This window comes from Diorhabda carinulata, chromosome X (genome assembly GCF_026250575.1).
Source record: "Diorhabda carinulata isolate Delta chromosome X, icDioCari1.1, whole genome shotgun sequence".
In the NCBI taxonomy this organism is placed as follows: domain Eukaryota; kingdom Metazoa; phylum Arthropoda; class Insecta; order Coleoptera; family Chrysomelidae; genus Diorhabda; species Diorhabda carinulata.
Genome location: NC_079472.1, coordinates 6474457 through 6495199, shown reverse-complemented (window position 1 = coordinate 6495199; position 20743 = coordinate 6474457). Strand labels below are relative to the sequence as shown.

Genomic DNA, 20743 nt, shown 5'->3' with positions numbered 1-20743 from the left:
ACTCAGTTCAAATACCAGTATATAATTTGAATTCGATAATGCATGTTCAAAAAAATACACTAGGAAGATTTTTCTTCCATTTACCAGGGTAGATAATTTTTAGGCTAAATTAGTAATTAAAATCGGCTAATTTTACACTATATGTTATTAAATGAAGCTGCAATCATTATAAATAATTTCACATGTATGCTAAAATTCAAAACTTAGCTCCCTTTATGTCAAAGATAAATTAGAATTTACTTTATCTACGCTGTAGGCCGTTTGACTGTAGCAGAGAGTGGTTTGTGGTAAGTAGATCCAATGCGAACATTACTTACAGGTGTAGTTCAGAAAATAGTGAAAACGTCTGAGGTAATTTTTATGAAAATAATTAAAAACAATATATTTTAATTAAAATGTACATTTTAAAAAAAATATATTTCTCAAAAATATTGATACAAAAATTCACGATTGGCACATAACCTAATTTCCAAAAAATTTCAGAAGATGGGTAGCCAAGATCAGGATATGTGCAATGGTTATGAATTTTGTAAAAATTACAAAGGCTTACACATACTACATGCCCATCATCAAATCAAAGAGCTTCAAACAATTTTAAGAGATAGGTATATATGATTTTTTGATTGAATAACTTGTTAAATATGATGTATGTTTTAAATTGTGATATAGATTTTTTGAAAATAATTGAATGTTTAAAATATTTGATTTATTTAAGAAATACCAGCAGAAGTGATTTCAAATTTTATGCAGACCGTCTAATAAGACTAGTTATAGAAGATAGTTTGAACCAGCTACCATTTACTGATTGCAATGTTGTTACTCCTACTGGAGCAACATACGTTGGATTGAAGTATAAATCAGGTAATTGTGGAGTTTCAATTGTTAGATCTGGTGAAGCTATGGAGCAAGGATTGAGAGATTGCTGTAGAAGTATAAGGATAGGAAAAATTCTAGTAGAATCAGATTCAGATACCCATGAAGCAAAAGTTGTCTATGCTAGGTTTCCAGAGGATATTTGCCAAAGACATGTAAGTTTAATTATTACAAATTTGTCTTTACTGGATGATCATATTAGAAATTTAAGTATTATGAGTGCTGTGATTAGGCTACCCTACAATTTTTGAAAAATCAATTTTTTTATTTTAAATGGTCCCTAAGACCTCAAAAATTAAGGGCCTGGAAAAACCTTCAAGTACTTGGTTTTCAGCATTACAAATTAAGGGTATTGTGAAATTATTCATGATTTTCTACTACTCTACTCAAAACTTCAAATGTGTTTATTTTTTAGATTCCCTGGACAATATTCAATCGTTTGAGTTGAAATATTGAATATAACTATATATAACTAATACATTATCTTTGAAAGCCCATAGCATTTTTTCTTTATACTGAATAGTTCATTTGATATCAACAATTATTATTATCATGTCAAGAAATAGTGAATAAATTAGGCAAAGGAAACAAAGATCTCACGATCTGGGTGCAAGTATACAAGCGTATTATGGTGAACAAGAAAGCTAATAATTTGGTGAAAAAGGAATTAGGACTACTTTGACTAGGCCAGAAATGTTCTATTTCCCAGAAAGGCAGAACTATAAAACTAGAAAACCTCAATTAAGTTCTCAAATGGGAATTATTCTAGTTGTCTTAGGAAACTATGACCATGACAGTTCTTGATAAATATATCAACCCCAATGGAAACAACCTATTCATTCTCAGAATACACAGCCTCTTTAATGCACATCTCGTGAGAACAAAAATGGAAAATACCTGATGATTTGTAGAAGAAGAAGTAATACTGCTATACAAAATCTGTGTATGTGCTGAGACACTTATTCAGCTCCATTTACAACAAAAACGGAGAATGAACCTCCCAAATATATAATTCATTAATGCCCACAATATGAAGATCTGAAGTGTATCTACACTACATTATTCCTTTAACAAATTGTTTTATTTTTTCTGAATAGCTATTATTTATGTCATTATGTTTAGGTTCTTCTGATGTACCCCATAATGTCTACTGGAAACACAGTTAGTAAAGCAGTTCATGTTTTAACAGAACATGGTGTTAAAGAAGAATGCATAGTTCTTAGTAATTTATTCTGTACTCCTCAAGCTGTGCAAACTGTGCTAGACACATATCCTAAGGTAAGTTTTTACTTTTTTTTGCTTCAATTCTCTACTTCTTAAACCTTGTTAAATATATTTCGTGATGATTTGTCTTGATTTTAGGTCCCCTTTAATTTATGGAGGGTAGAATTAAGGAGAACCATCTATGTGCTACAGAAAGTGTCCATCAAATTCTTTACGTTAGGGAGGCGCTACTATCGCATAAGTGTAAATTTTAAATAAAGCGACGACTCTACTCATTAAGTTTTTTAAAACTGCATACTCAAATAAGACGGGCGGAAGACTGAACTGAACGATCATATGATATCTCGTCCGACAGGAACGCCATTCTGGTCAAATTTTGAATTATAATTTACCATCTACAAGCGGACAGTTTTAAAGCTAAGCTCCCATATGAGATGGTACTCCTTACCTCTACCCTCCATACTTTAATTGAAATTGAAATCTTGACGTTTCGACCCACTTAGGTCTTTATAAAAATATGATTTGACATTTAATAATTAAAACATAATTGAGTGGAGCAAGAATTTTGATATGTTTATTGAAAGAATCTTGCCTTCTCAGTATCCAGATAGACCAAAATACATTTTTTTTAAATACCAAAAAGCTTCTGACATTTTTATTCAGGGAAATACTGGTAATTAAAAAAAATGTTTTCATGAAGTGCTGTTTCTGTAAAAAAAATTGAAATAACTGAAAATCTTTAGACAAAGTATGTTTGGAATAAAGTTTTAAATAAAGAAAATTCGATTAAAAAAATCATTTTTGGTATAACCAGAATAGCTATGTTAACTAAAAATGAAAAAATTGTCTTACCAAGCAAATTTATATATCTGCTTCATTTTATCATTTACCACATTAACTATTTTCTTCTAATGATTTAGGCGTGAAGAATAAATATAAACTATGGATTATTTAAAGTAATTTCTTTTATAGATGAAAATATCAACCTCAGAAGTCCATCCTGTAGCACCAAACCATTTTGGTCAAAAATATTTTGGAACAGACTAAGACTGACTTTAGGCAAATATTGTCTAAAACTCCTACTAACCAAATTATACTTAATTTTGTACTTACTGGTAAACAAAATTAGTGAAATATTATAAAAGCACAATTCTGTTTGTGATGCCACATCAAATATAGAGCCAATATTTTTTCATAAATTTTGTACAGAATACTAAGTGTTGATTTTAAGGGAAAGTTATTTTCTTATATTTTGTTTGATATTTTAATATTGTGATTCATTTTAACTGATGATAAAATAAAATGTCTATTACTTAGAAGTTCTTTAATTTCTTAGACCTTTTGATATGTTTACGTTTCTAAATCGTATTGATTTTAGATCTCTTCTGATTTAAAATTTATATTTTTTTAAGTGGATAAAAATTACTTAGAAGTTTAGATATATATTTCCTCTTAACTATTTTCCACCTAGCATTAAGCAAATTTAACAAAAATATTAATGAAATTAGCGACAGCTATGACACCAAAGAAGCTCTAATGTGGTAGGGTGCAAGATTTGTGTATTCAATACTCGTACATATAAATAATACTCAAATAATCTTCAGAGGTACCTTGAATAACCTATTTCTATCACTATCACAAGAAGAAGGAATGTTGATGTACCTTTAGGTGTATAGAGTGTCATTTCATGTCTGATATTGCCAAAGTAAAGAAATCCAGAGAAGAGATACTCTTTCAAAGAACTGTTGGTAATTTCCCTTCATCATTTGAGAAAGTGGTAAGTCCTTCATTAATTTTGATTGAGGAAAACCATTTTTAAACCATAAAAGCATTAAAAAGGCTTTTCGATTTTTTAGTAGTCTTCAAAAGCAGCCAAAAGAATATACAATCATGTATATATGTGCATAATCGTTTTTTTACGTTAATCCTTTTAGATGTTTTTCTACTTTCTCTGTCAAAGTATCAGTCCATTGAACTTTATGGCTTAGGGGTAAAACTGAATAATGCCTGATGTACTTTTTTTTGTATCAAATCAATAATTCGCCGAATCATACTCTTTTTTCTTGCAGGCAAAGAAACGACAAAAAATGTCTAGGAATAGAGAAGTCAGCGACAAGAAGTAGAACAAATGAATGTTAATGCATTAATTGAGAAATCTCCAAAAAATTCATTTTTACTCATAAAAAATGATGATAGAGAAGTCTTGTAGCAAGTATCAACTGCTTTTGCCTTATTGAGGCACTTTGTGGAAAGTATATATATGAAAATATTTTTAGCTATTAAGTATTTTCACGAATTTCATTAAATTTAAAACAGATGAGCCAGGAACAGTCGACATTCACAGAACTTCAGTTTGTTTATTGTTCGGTGATGTATATCATAAGTACTGGAAATTCGAAAGGATTTTAGTGGGCATTTCGAAATTTGTATTTTTTTATTGAAAATATTAACATTTTTTATAAGAATATCTATAGAATAGAAGCAACATTGTCTCTCTCTGCGAACCCCAGATCAGCATTATTTCATCTATACTTACCTGTGTTGTTTGTTGATTTTTTGACTGGTACCTTTTTCCAAAGGTCCCTGGTTTTGTTGGTTCTATGTTAATTTTTGTTTGATATGATCTTTGAAATTAATCAAAAATGTTTGAATTGATAGTAGTTCTTTGAACCTACACTAAATACTTATCTGACAAGGAGTTGAAACGGTCAAAAATATCTAGCTTATAAGCAAACAATATAATTATTATGCATTTTTTTTATATCAAAATCAGCTTTTTTAAGGATGTTTGGCAAGGGCTTACCACAATGTTAAGTGTGTGACAATAGATGCGTGATTTTAAATAATAGTTTTAAGGAAGTATCAAAATCCATTATAATTTGATGAATTTAATGGATTTTACACACTTTTAGTAAGTGTCCATTGTTCTTACCTGTGTTGGGAGCATGCGCTAACAATCTTTTAATAACAGACTCTTGCTCTATTAATAACATTTTCCCCATTATATTTCCACTACTTCATTGAGAGGTGGGAGATTTAGAATTACTTCTAGAGCAGCTGTTGGGTATGATATCATGGCTCTGGTTACACACATGCAAGCCAATCTTAATAACTTCGAGAGATTGCTCCTCGAAGTATTCAGACTAGTTCTAGTACCCCAAACTACTGCCCTATAAGTAATGATTGGTCTCACGATTGCCTAATACATCCACAGTAGGTCTTTTGAGTTACAACCCCAATTTCTCCCTGCGAAGTTTATGTACACCATCAGGGCTTTTGTGGTTATTTCATTTTCATGTTTGTTCTAGAGAAGTTTACTTTTTAGTGTGAGTCTCAGATACTTCTGTTTTCCATTCAATGACTTGCCCGCCTAGCTTGATGGCGTTGAGATTGACTTTTTTTCCAAATGAAGATAACTAAGTAGGTTTTATTCGGGTTGACATTTAGTCCCACCGATCGATACCACCTTCTTGCGTAGTTGAGTCCTCTTTGAACTATCTCACAGAGTGTATTCTCAAAGATCCCTCTTGCATAACAACAAATCGAAGTTTGATTACAAAAAAAGGTTTTAATGATAGGATGCAATTAATAAACACATCATTATGTCAAATTGTTCAACTATGTTTTTTGTTGACATGTTTCATTCAGTTATAAAAATACCAGTATTGATTTTATGGAGCAGATTAAGTAAAATATTATGAAAATTGAAATAACTAGATAGAAATGCAGTTTTTATTCTTCTTAAACAGCTTTTGAACAATTATATTACATAAAAACAGATACATTGCATAAAAACAGTACTTATCTCTTCAAAAATTGTGTGAAATATATAATTGATACAATTAAGGACTATAGAAAGTTAATTCTATTTTAATTTTTTTTACAAAGTACTAAAGTATCTCTAATCTACTTTTTTGCTAAATCTAAATCTGTACAAAAATTATACATTTATATATACAAATAATCCACATAAAACACTGATAATTTTGAAGGGGTTCTAAGCAAATTTTTTATATACTTACATTCGTGTAATATTTATAATATTTGTGTTTCCCTACAATGCAAAATTTTAACAACATACTAACCAGTAGAACATTTTCTTTTAAACAGTCATCTGATTATTTAGCATCGTTTCATTTGAGGATCCGTATCTTTTTCTAAAGATCCCTAAAGTTAAAAAGCTAGGGTGAATGGACACCTCAAAAAGCTTGAACTAGTGGAAAAAGACGACTGTAAATTATATGGGATAGGAAAGAAAACATCTATCCACAAACTTGCTGAATGTAAGGCACTACAAAATCTTAGGGCTCAACACATAGAAATATTTGGCCAAATTGAAGCCGGTGGATGTCCTAAAATGTATTGAAGGATCAGGAATAAAAGAAATACTAGTTTCAGAGATAATAGATCTTTCAGACCTCAGTGAATCACAATCCTATTAAGCATTTATATTCAAATCACACAGCTAACTGCCACATTTTCAAGGTTTCGATGACTTGATCTGACAATACACAGAAATGCTAATAATCAAATTATATATTGATATAATAATTAGATATTCAATATTGCTGGATAAGTTCCTAAATTTTTAGTATAAGTTACTCCGAAATCAAGAATTTTATGGAATAATCCCTCGAAAAGTGGTGGGAAAATTTAATAGAATTCTTTTTAAGTATAAGTAGAAAAAATTTCAAATCAAAGTTGTAGATATTTTAATTTTACATAAAAATGATCCTTTATAGTTTTATTCATATATAGAGTTACGGTGGCCAAACCTAAGGGAATAGTTGTGTTTTCTAAAAACATTCATACTTATTTATAAAATCATGAATTTTAATTTGAGGTAGTATTTTTTAAGTTTTTATAACAAAGTTAAAATAATTTAAAATGTCATTTTTTATCTTAAAATGGAAATTTTTTACTGTTACTAGCATTTATAATCACTGAACTTCATGGAACAAAAAGTTTCATTACTTTTACTAGTTTCTGGAGCAATGGAACTTAATAAAGACGTGGGCAAAGTCGCATCAACAAAAACATGCTTTGATATGACATGGTAGTGAACAAATATAAAATGGGGGGTGGGAGGATATTGAAAAGCATAGATTTCGTGCTTTTGCTGTACATTTATTGAAGCTCATTTCTCGAAATTTATTAGTTACAAAAATTGCGCAAATTGTCAATAGGGATTTTTAAATTTTTATAGACTTTTTACCAGGTCTTATTTATGTTATTGACGCGGTTTAATATTTCGTACTATAAATGTATTTATATAATTATATAAAGCTATGATTATCATCCCTTAATATCTAGTCAGTATATATCACATCATTCAGAGGGCCATTTTTCTATAAAATTAAAAGATCTACAACTTGTATCGTTTTTCAAAAACTCAATTTTTTGCGCTCCTATTTGAGGATTATTTAAAAAAAAATTCAACAGATGTTAGTAACTCATATAAAAAATTCAGAAACTCATTTTTTTGGCCTATATAGTTACAAAATGTTTTGCGTAATTATTTAAAAGAAAAATTCATTCAAACCACTCTTACAAACTTCTTGAATTAGACATAAAACAGCAAGACTCAATATTATTCTGATTTTCAAGTTTATAAAACTTGAATTACAAAATTTCTTCAGACGCATTCAAAAGAGTATAGGGATAATACACCAGGAAAAAAAGCAGTATACTGCCAGTGGAAGCAAGTTATTCAACATTATTAACCACCACATAATGACAGATATAGAACTATTATAAATAATAGACCAAGTAAAGAAGACATATTAACATAGGAGTAAACAAAAAAGCACAATCAGAGAATATATGTCGGTTAAAATTTCTCCAACAATATTTCAAGTGAAAAGTTTTAATACCATTAAATCAATTTTACCACTAAAACGGTATTCACATATGGATACCATACCAGAAAGTAGGTGCAATATTTTACAGTGACACCAAAGTGTCAAAGTTTTCAGTTGCTTCCATAAATTTTACCCAGCAACAATTGAGGACACCATGAACCACATCATAATATCCACAATTATACATACAAGTAAAATGCTTATGAGCTACATTAAGAAGGCTATAAAAAGTCTGATGAAATGGATTAATCAGAAATTACAGAAGAGGTATAACATTCCAAACAACTACAACAATCTTGAAAAGTTACTAACTTATATCAATTCTTATTGCATCATTCAAACAATAGTATTCTAATAAGGACACAACAGCAGGGAGTAGGAGTAATATGTTATTATCATTGGAACCAAGTTGTTTCATTTTTAGACTTCCATCATTTTATTCAACACACGACTCATACTATAATAGACCCACAACAATAATAAGTCTTAGGAGAAATGGATTTCATATTCTAATGAGTTCTATTGTGGAAGAAACGAAACAAACAAAAATTTTGAAAAAGCTTAGTTCAAAATTACGGATAAGATTTGGTGGACCCAAATATCTTATTTGAAGAAATCAGCTTAATAATTAATGGAATCTTTACTGGAATGAAATCCATCAAATTTGAAAACTGTTCAAGTTAACAATTTTTCATGAATACCCCATATATTGAAAAATAATTAAACGTAACTAATTTCAAACAATTTATTTTATAAAATATCGTGAAATAATTTTCTCTTTCAATAGGGAGGATAATTTAATGATACCAATAATTTCATACAAAAAAATAAATAGTTAAAAATGAAAAATTATTTATTCAGAGTTATAACTCTACAAGACAGATTTGATTATTATTCTTTAAAGAAGCAAATATTTGAAAAAAAATCAAATACCTATTTCTTTTTCAAAAACGATTCTAAGACTCTGCGAAATTACAGGTAATTAGAACGGTAAAAAAATTATTCCCAATAAAGTGATTTCTCGAAGAGGTTATATTAAATGGCTGACCCCAATTCATTAGACTATTATTGTGGAAACAAATAAAGAGAAAGGATTGAGTTTAATATAAAAACCTTATTTTTTTATTCATTTTATTTAACCTCCAAACTTTTTGGACACCTTGTGTATTAAAAATGAAGTCTGGAATGTAATTCAATATACTAGAGAGGAATATTCCAACTATAGATGTAAAACTGACTTGTTAGATCATGAATATAAACGACACTTTTGAATATCAATTCAAAACGTAGAGTTAAAATTTAATGATAAAGAAAAATTAAAATTTCTTAAAGAAGACGTTCATGATCCAAAGTTGTCAATGAGCTGATAAATCTGAGGAATTATCAATTTCTAAACTATTTTCTCTATTATATATCTAACATCTTATGTTCGGCAGTGAACGTGTTTAAAAATTTAATGTCCAAAATAGAGTGAGGTTAGGTTAGGTTGATATAAGATATTAAAACAATTCAACTACAAATTGTTAAGTATTTCAAATAAACGTAAAAAAATATTTTCTACTAATTTAATTCTACCATTTTTTTGAATTATCAACAAAAATATTTTCCAGTTGACGTAGATCTTAGCACGACTGAATTTGAAGTTTGTACAATGTAAACGGTAATTATCATGTAAGTGAGAAAAAATTTTAATAAACAACTTCCTCTACTTATAATTGCTTATTCTTCACTTAAAAATACTCATCTCAAAATTATCAATATTTTTAATGAATATGACAGATATTTTGAACATTTTTTAAAGCTAGAATTATAAAAACAATTATTATGAAATATAATAGAAAAAAAAAACTGAAAAACAATTAATCCCAGTTACAAATTCAATGTATATTTGGGTAAGGAAAATTAAAACATACGATTTTTTATAAAGTTGAATTAATTTTCAGAATATAAATACACTGTGCTGCAAAATTAACACCTACTTTTCAAATTGAAAACAACAATGGAGTAGTAAAAAAAAGCATTTTTGACAATATTCTTTCAAGTAAAAATGATCCAAAACAACATTATCAATAGACATTTTTCTGTCGAGGAATATGGTACTGCCATTGCACTTATCCAGGAAGTTCAAGTGACACTAATATTTGAATTAATACAATCTACTGTATTCCAGCAGAACGACACGATTTTAAGAGGTAAGACAGAAACGATAACGAAAAAATCTAGATTTTCCCAAACACTGCAGCAAGAATTTTTCCTTCAATCAGTGCAAGAAGTGTTCGTATTGAGTTGTAACTTATAACCCAAGACCACCAAAGGCATAATCTTCAGTTTGTGCGCAACCATCAACAATAAGGAGAGCAAATATTTTATTAGGTGATGACAAACGATTTTGTCATTTTAGTTGCTACTACTGCAGGATCCTATCGAAGTCCCGGTGAACGATACTCTGTATACAACATTGTTAGCTACAGAGTACTTAGTTGGTTTAGCCGAGCGATACATAACAGACTTTAGCACCACAAGTGGCAACAAATGTACAGGTTATCAATTATTGATAATACATGCCCGAAACGCGGCTATAGTAATACAAAATTACCTCAAGGAAGTGGAAATTACAATTCTAGCTTGGACTGTAAAAAGTCCTGATCTAAACCTCGTTGAATACTAATGAGACAAAACTGTTTGTAGTAATAGAGCCTTGCTGCTTTCAATTGGACATTTGAGTGAATTCTCGTTAAGGTTTGAAGAAATATAGGTTCAGATGCAATTAGAAATATGCATTGAAGATTCAAACCAATGGTGGGCAAAACAAACTATTAAAATGAGTATTAATATAATATATAAAATTTTGTTAAATTGTCCTTTTTTATTAAAAAAATGCTTTTAACATGTTTCAAATTACAAAAATGCATTCAAAATAAACCTATCGGTCCTTTTAATCAAACGGTAATTCTTTGCTTCCTAAAATATTCATTAATTTTGCCGGGCAGTGTAGAAGATATTGCAGATCTACTCTAACAATTTTCATTTGATGATTAATTGTCAATCATATATAAAAAAATCAAATTTGCAAACAACGGTACAGAAAATGCAAAACAATGAAAATCTTTAAAATAAGTGAACAATAAGTGTACAATGTACATTAGTAATTTTAAAAAAGGAAAATATTAAATATATAAGTAAAGTGGGAGTAAAAAATTCTAAATTAAAGATTAAAACATTAGAAGAAAACCATAGGACGGTTAATATGAAGCAGATAAATAAAATAATTCTAAATCGACGAACTACATAAAAGATTTGATAAGGAACTATTAAATATAAGAAAAACAGCAGTAAATCGATATGGTAAATGATTAAAAAAAATTACGTCAATAACTGAGTGTTAAGGGGGTATTTTGGTCTAGAAAATCGATTTTTTTGCATATTTTCACAGCTTAGACCCTTAAGAATATGTCCTTAAACCGATTTTTAAAAAATCGCATTATTTCCGGAAATACAGTAGATTTTGTAACGTAGCGTCTCGAAACTACTTTTTTTGAAGTGGTTGACATGATATCTTAAGTTCTATACAACCGATTCCTTTAAAATTTGATGGAAATCTTTTTTATATATCTCTCTATCGCGTCAACCTTGGATTTTGGAAAATTTCAACATTTCATGTCGACGCCATTTTGTGAATTTTTTTTTGTTAAAGTCAAAAGAATTTTCCAAATGTTTTTGTTCCAGACAAGAGCTGGAATCATGTCAACCAGGGCGCACCATTTTTTTTGTAGCCCCCACTTTACCTGTAATTTATTGAAATTCTGATTTTTTTTACAATTTTTTTTATATTCTTAAAAAGTCAATGAATATCATATAAAAAATGGATAGTGGAAATGTTTTTCATTTTTTCTATGTTAGTTTCAAAAATGCTTAAAATATAGGTTTCTAGTCCAGAATACCCCTTAGGGAAAAACGAATCAAGATAAGAATGAATGTAAGGAATTCTAGAGTTGGCGAATAACATGACATTTTGATAAAAAAAGAGTGATACTAAAATAGATGCAACTGAAATGAATAATTTGATAAAAACTGAGTAATTAAATCAATAAAGGATCTGTAAAAATTATTATACATAATATAGAAGTTAAATGTAACATAAAAATAATTAATATCTATATTTCTGTGATATATGTACTAATATATTATTATGTGATATAGAGGCTGATAAAGAAAGCAAGTGAGTGAGTGTTTACTTATTGTGGCATCCTTAAAACCTTAAATTTGAGTGCTTCAAGTTAGTCGACATGGGTCTAGAGTAAATGATTTATCTTTTGTAGATAAAAAAACCAATATTTACAACACAAATAAGACCTGTATTGATGACAAAACCATTCAAGTGACACAGGATTTACCTGAAACGGGTCTAGGGTAAATTAATTGTATCATATGTAAATAAAACGACATTATATAAATCCATAATGATTTATGGAGCAGAGAGTATGGCATAGATCTGTTGAGTTATATATTTTACACAGACTTTCTTTCGTCTAGCAGCTGAGACACTTTTTGATTGGCCTGTCAAATCAGGCCAACATACCTAATATTTTCCTGGAAATGATTTAGCTTTAGCTAAAAATACAGCCGACATGGACATACAGTATATGATTTATCATTTGTAGATATAAAACAATATCTACACCACCAAGACCTGTGATGATGGTGATGGGATGATAATAGTAACAAAAACAAAGGACAAACTAAGAATGTTGGAACAAAAAATGATAACAATTCTATTGCCAAGTAAATTGACGACAAGAGTAAAGACAAAGATTAAAGTTATTAATTGCTGCAGTGGGGACCAGAAGGTAGTAGAAGACAAGAAAAACTAAAAATTGGCTGAATGAAGTATTTTATGGCGGGCAATTAACTATAATAATAAAGTCACCTGTTATAGTCAAACCTAATAATGGTTAGAGTAAATTTTTATCAACTTGATCTTCTTCCTATGAAATAAATTTATTTTATCTTCATGTATGGTCGTTATTTTTTTTCATTATTTTATATAGACAGAAAGAAAAATTTTCTCAATAAAAATAAATAATTTTATCAGTGGAAATTCAACGAAAACTATAAAATAAATTAATATATACTTTTTTCAGAAACTATCACACCCTACACCTCTTGACAATCCAACTTTTTGATTAAATTTGATATTTTCACATATTTACACTTTTCTCAATTCTTTTTCTCGTGAATCATTACATTACTTCACTTACTCGTTCCTGGAAAATATTGAACCATTACGTCGTTAACCATATATTTCTTCACTGTATTACACCCCCTATGTTTCATCTTCTAGACCCGGTACAGGTGGTAAGCAAACTTCTGTTTTAAGTCTTTTGTTTAACGAGGTTAGTGGTGTCGAAGTGTCTCTTCTTTTAGTACCCTCGGTTTCTCCTAGCATCTCGGCAGCTTTCTTTATTAATTCTTCTTCGCTTAAGGAACTCAAAACGCTCGGTTTATCGTCTAGCAAAGGTGAATTAACTGATGATGGTTTGATAAGAGGTTTGCTGGGGAGTTTCAAAGGTATCGTGTCACTGGGTGTATTTATCATAGATTTTTGTAGAGGATTTTGTATCGGCGTGCTACTGTTACTTAAAGGTCGACTAAAACTTTTTGGGATCATCAAAGGAATAGTTAGATCAGTTTGTGCGGTATCTTTAGGCATACTTGGTGATTCAGTTGTCTGAAAAAGTATTTAAATTAATTATTAATAGTGGTGAAAAAATATCATGCAGATGCAATTCGAAAAATAACTATCTACATGTAGAGTAGCTACTTCAAAATTGTAATTAGCCAAAATGAGTACGAAATAGATAAATTTCTAATGAAGAGAAATGCAGCAAACTAAAAATAAGATTTAGTGTCGAAGATTATAAATACAGAGGTAAGAAAAATTCGTTAACAATAGTCAAATAGTGATAGATAAGTTTTCCAATCCAACACTTTTAAATAAATTACATCTTAAGCAAAATTTGTCAATGTACAGTGTGTTCAAATTAGTTGCAAGTAATACAAGGTGGACGTTAAAGAGCGGAGCATGTCTATTTCGAATCTCCAAGATTTGAGACACACCGACATGAGCTGGAAGTCACACTGAACAAAGCGTCACACTTGGTCCTTGCCGAATCGACGACGACGAAGTAGAAGACCAAGAACCAAACTTGTCATCTTGAACCTCCACCTAACCAACCAGCATTGATTGGAAGATACAGGAAAGTAATTAAGAAGACATAGCTAATACCCGACGACGGTTTTCGTGGAGAATACAGGCCCACAGAAACATAAGCGCAGTGGATTATACAGCATGCGAGCTGCACATTTCTGTCGTCACTAGTAGCAATTTATGCTGGTAGAGGTTTCCCTTCCACCTCAGAAAAAAGACTTAAGAAATAAAATGTGACTTTATACTACCAACTGTGGTCTAATAAATTTCCTTGCGTGGGCGTGCAATCACGGAAGGTCCCGACTCCCAGTTGAGGTTTTTACACACAAAACAAAAAATTCACACCATCAGAGGTTGGAAATACAGGACAATGTGGGAAGCCGTAAACGTCCCACATAGCTCGATATTTTCAATTTTGAATGAGCACTTGGGTATATGATAACCTTAAGAAAAATCGACCATTTGAATATGTGATTTATTCGCAGGAGTGTTTGGCGTTGGATCCACCAAATTAGAACAGAGGAGATTCAGTATCAAAGTGAGTGTGTATTGGATCAATAAAACGAAGAATAAAAAATGAACACTTTTACCAAAATCATGTTTTTTACATGAGAACAATGCAAGGGTCTACACAGGTGATGTTTTTATTGCAAAAATCCACGAATTGAACTATAAATTGATCCCTTATTCGTCCTATTCTCCCCTGTGGCCCCAAGTAACTATTTTTTGTTTCTAAAGTAAAGAACTAGTTTATTTAAATCGAAACTTAGTGAATAAGAAGTTGAATTGAGAGAATGAAATATCCAAATCCACATTAACTGTTAGTTTTTGCTTAGCAGTGCTAAACAGTAGAAAACAATATGCAAATAAAAAAAATATTTCAACTCACATCTCCTATTGATTTGATGCTATCCAATATTTGCTGAAGATTTGTCGGCAATGCAATGTTGGCTAATGCAGAAGTGCCAATTTCGGAAGATGCTGCTGCTATGTTTGGCGATATATTAGCCGATACAATGTTTTGTGTTATGCCGGCAGATACAATGTTTTTCGTCATACTGGTAATTTCAGATTTCTGTTTTTCAATTTTTAAATTCAATTCTTCGATTTGCCTTTGAACATCTAGTGAGCTTGAGGGGAATCCCATGGTGAGCCCTAAAAAAATAGAACATGTCTTAGAAATTTCATTTATAGTGATGTAAAAATAATTTCACTTTTCCGGTATACTCCTCAACATCTAAATGAAACAAGAAATAGTTAGTTTTAAAAAGGGAATATTGGGAAACATGGAAGTTTTTCATACAGTTATATAGTATAACAGAATCAATTAGGCGGTGAAGTAGACATATGATTAAGTCTAGCCATTTATATTCACTGACAGCACACAACACAGACGAGACAGAGACAGTGACAGTTATTGGACCTTAGCTTGTAAAAGTGGAAATGAATCATAATAAATAATAAAAGAATGTTTGTAATTCTACAGGATAAAGTTGTTACAATAAGCATCAAGGCTCGTGAATAAGAAATGAATATAAAAATAATGTATAGCTTGAAATATGTAATTTATGTTTGAAATCAAACAGTTTGAAAAAATTCAAAATTTTCTATAGAATCGAATTTTTCCCTTACAACTATTACTGATGCAAATGTCTGCTCCATAGAAAATATTTTTCTACATCTTCAACCCCAAAGAAAGTTGTTATTTTAATAACCCTGTTCTTTTCACTATTAATTATAAGCAGAAAAGTTTTTAATTCGAATTTTCACTTACCAGGTATTTCAGGATAATGAGTAGGAGACAGTTCCCTACCTGAAGACAGTTTTAGGGGTGGAGTAGATGCAACAACATCAGAGCCTGAAGAATCTCCTGGACTATACGGTTCATCTACAGACAGAAATAAATAGTAGAAAGTAGGTTGATTTCTATACTGTATATTTTGTAATTATTTCTGCATTGAATTTTTAACAACATCGCAATCAATTTTATTTCAAAAAGAAGGACCTGCATCTTGTATAGCTCAAATAGACAATACCTACGATACTAATTGGAGATTCTTCATAAAATTTTAATATATAATATATACCCGAAAGCCATGCGGTAGTGTGGTGAATTTAATTTGAAATTGTTAAATGTCATCATAATAAGTTTTCAGAATTCTAAGGTAAGTAAAATAGTAATTTTTCTGAGCACATCGTATAAAATCATATGAACAATACAAAGCTGATGATCTAACAAATATAAGAGCATTTTTTTCTTACAATTTAGTTTTGAATGTCAAATATTTAGGTTAGAAAGTCACTGGGGGTTAGATCTGAATAATACGATTAATAAGCAATCAATTCAAAGTTCATTTGAATAAATTTTGATCCAAAGTGAGCAAACGCGACCTTTAGATATACCCAGAGCTTTTCTTCAATATCTTTTGATTCCACGTTAGACAAACTGTTTCGATGTCATGACTCTTTATCGCAGTTTTTGACCTTCTGGAATACTCTCATCATTCATACTGGTACGACCACATCCAACCAAAATTTTTTAGATTTGAATGACTGTTACAGTATACATCGAAAGAACTCAATTTGCGTCGATTTTCATTGGCGCTTCAACCATAACATATGTAGTGGAGTGTAAATAAACTGATACAAAGAAATGTAGTTGATTGAGAGGAATGGGCTAAAGGAATAGGGATTGTCATATTTTCCAAATTCTGAATCAAAATTCTAAATTTCAAGTGATTAATATGAACCAGTCACAGTCTTTGGCTTTACACAAGACTAACCATAAGATTTGGTGCTCAATACAGATTGACCTCAAAAATTTGTAAAATGGTAACAGGTAATTATATAAAAACAGAACTAACACCAAAAATAATGAAAACCCTATTATTTGGACACCATAAGATACAAGAGCATCTGTTCACATATATATGAATTAATAAAACTTACCTCCTTCATCTGTAAGCAGAGGAGGCGTAGTGGTTGGTCCTTCTGGTACAGCTGAAGCTGCTGGTGCTAGCGTAGGTGGAGGTACTGTCATAGAAATTATAGGAGGAGGGATTGTTATAGGAATAGACAATGACGGGGGAGGGACAGTAATTGGAACAACAGTAGGTATCGCCGGAGATGCGACAGTAGAAGATTTATTTATTAATCTCGGATCTTTGACAGGAGGTGGTGTATAAGATCGAGTTGGCAGTGGAGGCGGTGGAGGAGCTGTTGGGGGTGGAGCAATCGGGAGAGGAGGTGTGCTTATTCTTGACTTCTTTGAAGTAGATACATTGGTTACAGGTATGGAATCTATATAAGGACGTTTCCGTTTATCTCTAACTATAATTCCTAATAAAAGAGCAGGCCTTGATTCTTCAAAACCTTGAATAGAAAAAAAATATTAATGTATCTTATAGATATATTATTAATTTTCAAAACTATTGTTTCTATTTATTGTGAATCAACTTTTAAGTATATATTGTTGGTTGCTTAATAGAATTATTCATATAATCTGATAACCATTAAATATAGGAGGTTATATGTAATGCTCTGCTTATACAGCCAATCCGAAGCCCTACTATTCTAGTAAGTTCATAAGAACAGTTCCAAAACGTTTATAGAAAATTTCAGGGTATACTATAGCAACACAGCATCCTGCTAAAGGCCAATTTACAAGAGAAAGATAATAAACTCCAATTGAACAAATTATACAATCTCGTTTTAAAACATAGTGTTCCTTAACCAGATTTAAATGAAAATTACTTGAACGTCTTCGATCTATGTATACACTTAAAATAGAGCACAAATGCAACGTTTCCCAAGCTCTGGGAAAATAATAGGGGTTTGAATGGTTATTTCGAAAATTTCGTTTTATTTTCGATTTAATGATTATATACATGAATTACATTTACCTTTTCTATGTTAATAATGGAATATCAATGAAAGTGACACGAATTCTTTTCATTATTCTTCAAATATTCACATATAGAATGATTTTCAAATGCTTGCGTTGAATACAATCATGTACAAAATATATAAAATATATACAAAAACATAGTATTATTATTATAACATCTAGAATGATAGTGCTGTAAGTGTATTGTGTAGAATAGAGTCAATTGCAATCAATGTAAACAAATCTAATTTGGAACACTTTCTAGTCAGTATTAGAGTAGAGTATATAGTATAGAGTATAAGTAGATCGAAGACGTTCAAGTAATTTTCATTTAAGTCTGGTTAAGGAACATCGTGAATTTATGGAGCATTGTCAACCCTTGCTATTTGATTTACAAATGAGCAACATTAAGAAGAACTTAATTATATATTGAAAACTTTCTCTTTTACAACCCTCCTATATCTATTTATATTTTTCCTTCCATTTTTTATTTGGCGCAATTGGAACTGCCCTTACTAAGAACCATTCATTTCTTGTTGATTATACTTTCCCACTATCACAATTTTCTTTTTATTTTTGTTTACTCTATTATTGCATTTTTTTCGTTTTGGTTCAAGGTAATTCGAGAATTTAGAGCCAATAAACTTGCCAAGAAAGAAGCATAAAAGCTTTTTAATAGTTACTATGGCGGATTCTTTATAAATAGAGTATAAAAACCTCTCTATAAAAAACTATCACATTTCTTTTTGATAACCAAGCGGCATTGAGGCTATTGCGTATACATCCAAGCTAACTTAGGGGTGCAAACAAACTCTAAAATCACTAGATACTAGAGCCTTACTACCGTAAGTTATTTCGGGATAAATGAGTAGATCGGGAAAGACTTGCCTACCACTTAGATAAAAAGTTGGAAGGTGTTCTATCACTAAAAACTAAAACCTCCGGGAGTCTGAAGATGGACAAGGTCCTCGAAAAGAAGCCAAAAGAGTGATCGTGAAGCAGTCTATGGATGGTCTCAATCTCCTAGAATTGAGGAGAGATTGTCGTGTCGGATCAAGATTAAGTGTTCTATCTTGGGCGCTCTACACGTTAGGCATACCTCCCTCAAATTTTTGGTCATAATACTCTCTCCGCTACAGTTCCTAACCACTTAAATTGTCTCATCAATAAGGAACTGAATGGATGGCTGAGAATCAGATGGAGTCTTACACTCCAGACTTAACACAATCCAAAAGATTCATAACCATATCATCTAAGAAGAAATACCACCTAAAGAAGATTGACTGAGGACGACAACTTCAGATTTGTGGGCAAGCCATAGAAACTACTCTGCAAATGACCTCCTCATTTTAACAAAAGGCTGACATACCTAAAGGAGTACAGCTAACACATTGGAAAGTGGAACAAAAAAACGCTAGAAAAATAGCTTCCTTTGGGATGAGTCTACATATTTTAGGAGCAGAGGAATAAGATGTAGAGACTTGTACAAAATATCTTCTAGGTACAGGTACAGAGTGGCAGAAAAGCCAAAGCGATCTACAATCTACCCCCTATATAATCTTATGTAATCCCACTTATTTTTGACAGCTATTTGCCTTAAATATTTCATTTCCATCGACTTAATTTTGACCACATCCTTTTTGCATGGGATTGTAAAACATAAAAATAAATAATAATAAATGCATCAAGTTGTACTGGAAATATAACAAAATTATTGAAAAATGTGATTGTTCTATTATTGAACAAATCGACGAGATATAAAACTTACCTGGTCCGCTAATGGGCAGTAAAACTTGTGGTATAGGCTTTTGTGGAGCGAGAGGATATATGTAAAAATCTTTAACCGCCTTATTCAAACTCTTCACTACTCCTAATCTGTCTCTGCTACTAAGATAGCTATACAAAGCCAGGTACGGCATTTTTTCTTCAATATTTGTAGCATTTAATCGGATTAAGGAGATGCTTTTACTAACAGAACATTTCATCTTGCCTATATAATCCCATACTGTTTCTGGAGATATCCTACCTACTATATCGAGATTGGTAGTCAATTCATTATTTAAGCCACTGCAATCTCCTAATAAAATAAAGTGAGTTAGAATAGCAGTTCATAAAAATTAATTTGTAAAATGTTCTTCACAATTATTACGAACCTTTAAAAGTGAAAAGACAAATTTCTATTCTATTTTGTAAATAGAAGTAAGTTTATCTTACACGTACAAAAAAATTTGCACATTTCAGTCTCAACATAATTTGAAAAAACATTAATCAAAAAACAAATACTGACCTGAAACTTCATGGGCGGTTATAGATATTTGAGCAACGTCCACCATATTAATAACACCCCTCCATATCTCTGTAGGTTTTGAAGGAAGTGGAGGCGATGTACTTCTAACAGTAAAATAGATTTCTTTCTCCTTTTCAGGCGATATTGGTTCTGAAAATATTACCAAATAGTGAAAACATGTCTATAAAGGTAAACAGAATTGCTTACGATTCTTTTCATCTTCGTTTTCAGATACTCTTGGAGGGGTTGGGATGGTTACTGTTGAGGAAGGTTCGTGATCACTATCACTTTCCATGGCTGAGAAAACAAGACATATGTCATCACTTGGTAACCAAATTTAAGTACATTTAAAACACATAAAACCCTTATTAATAATATGAAATACCATACTATTCGATTTAATA

The 20743-nt window shown here is 30.7% G+C and overlaps 2 protein-coding genes across 6 annotated transcripts in view; one reads left to right on the top strand and one right to left on the bottom strand.

Annotated features, from left to right (window-relative positions):
- The first annotated feature begins 35 nt into the window (after positions 1-35).
- On the top strand, positions 36-3416 carry LOC130902591 (uracil phosphoribosyltransferase homolog). Of its 4 annotated transcripts, none has more exons than XM_057814820.1 (5): positions 36-287; positions 484-605; positions 716-1028; positions 1996-2151; positions 2236-3416. In XM_057814820.1, exons 2-5 carry the CDS (start codon positions 487-489, stop codon positions 2353-2355), a joined length of 708 nt encoding a protein of 235 aa, XP_057670803.1. In that variant the 5' UTR covers positions 36-287; positions 484-486; the 3' UTR covers positions 2356-3416. The 4 variants fall into 4 exon arrangements, with proteins under 4 accessions (XP_057670803.1, XP_057670804.1, XP_057670802.1 ...); XM_057814821.1 differs by having other exon boundaries at positions 46-287; positions 3070-3416; XM_057814819.1 differs by having other exon boundaries at positions 260-351; positions 3070-3416.
- A 2399-nt stretch (positions 3417-5815) lies between these two features.
- The window catches only part of LOC130902588 (uncharacterized), a 39380-nt gene continuing 24452 nt past the window's right edge, over positions 5816-20743 (bottom strand). For both annotated transcript variants that reach the window (XM_057814814.1, XM_057814815.1), the window contains exons 15-21: positions 20547-20636; positions 20340-20489; positions 19821-20129; positions 17116-17538; positions 15941-16054; positions 15056-15321; positions 5816-13686 (exon numbers count right to left, since the gene is read on the bottom strand). In XM_057814814.1, coding sequence (XP_057670797.1) covers positions 13282-13686; positions 15056-15321; positions 15941-16054; positions 17116-17538; positions 19821-20129; positions 20340-20489; positions 20547-20636 — 1757 coding nt within the window. In that variant the 3' untranslated portion in view covers positions 5816-13281. The remainder of the gene's footprint in view (positions 13687-15055; positions 15322-15940; positions 16055-17115; positions 17539-19820; positions 20130-20339; positions 20490-20546; positions 20637-20743) is intronic.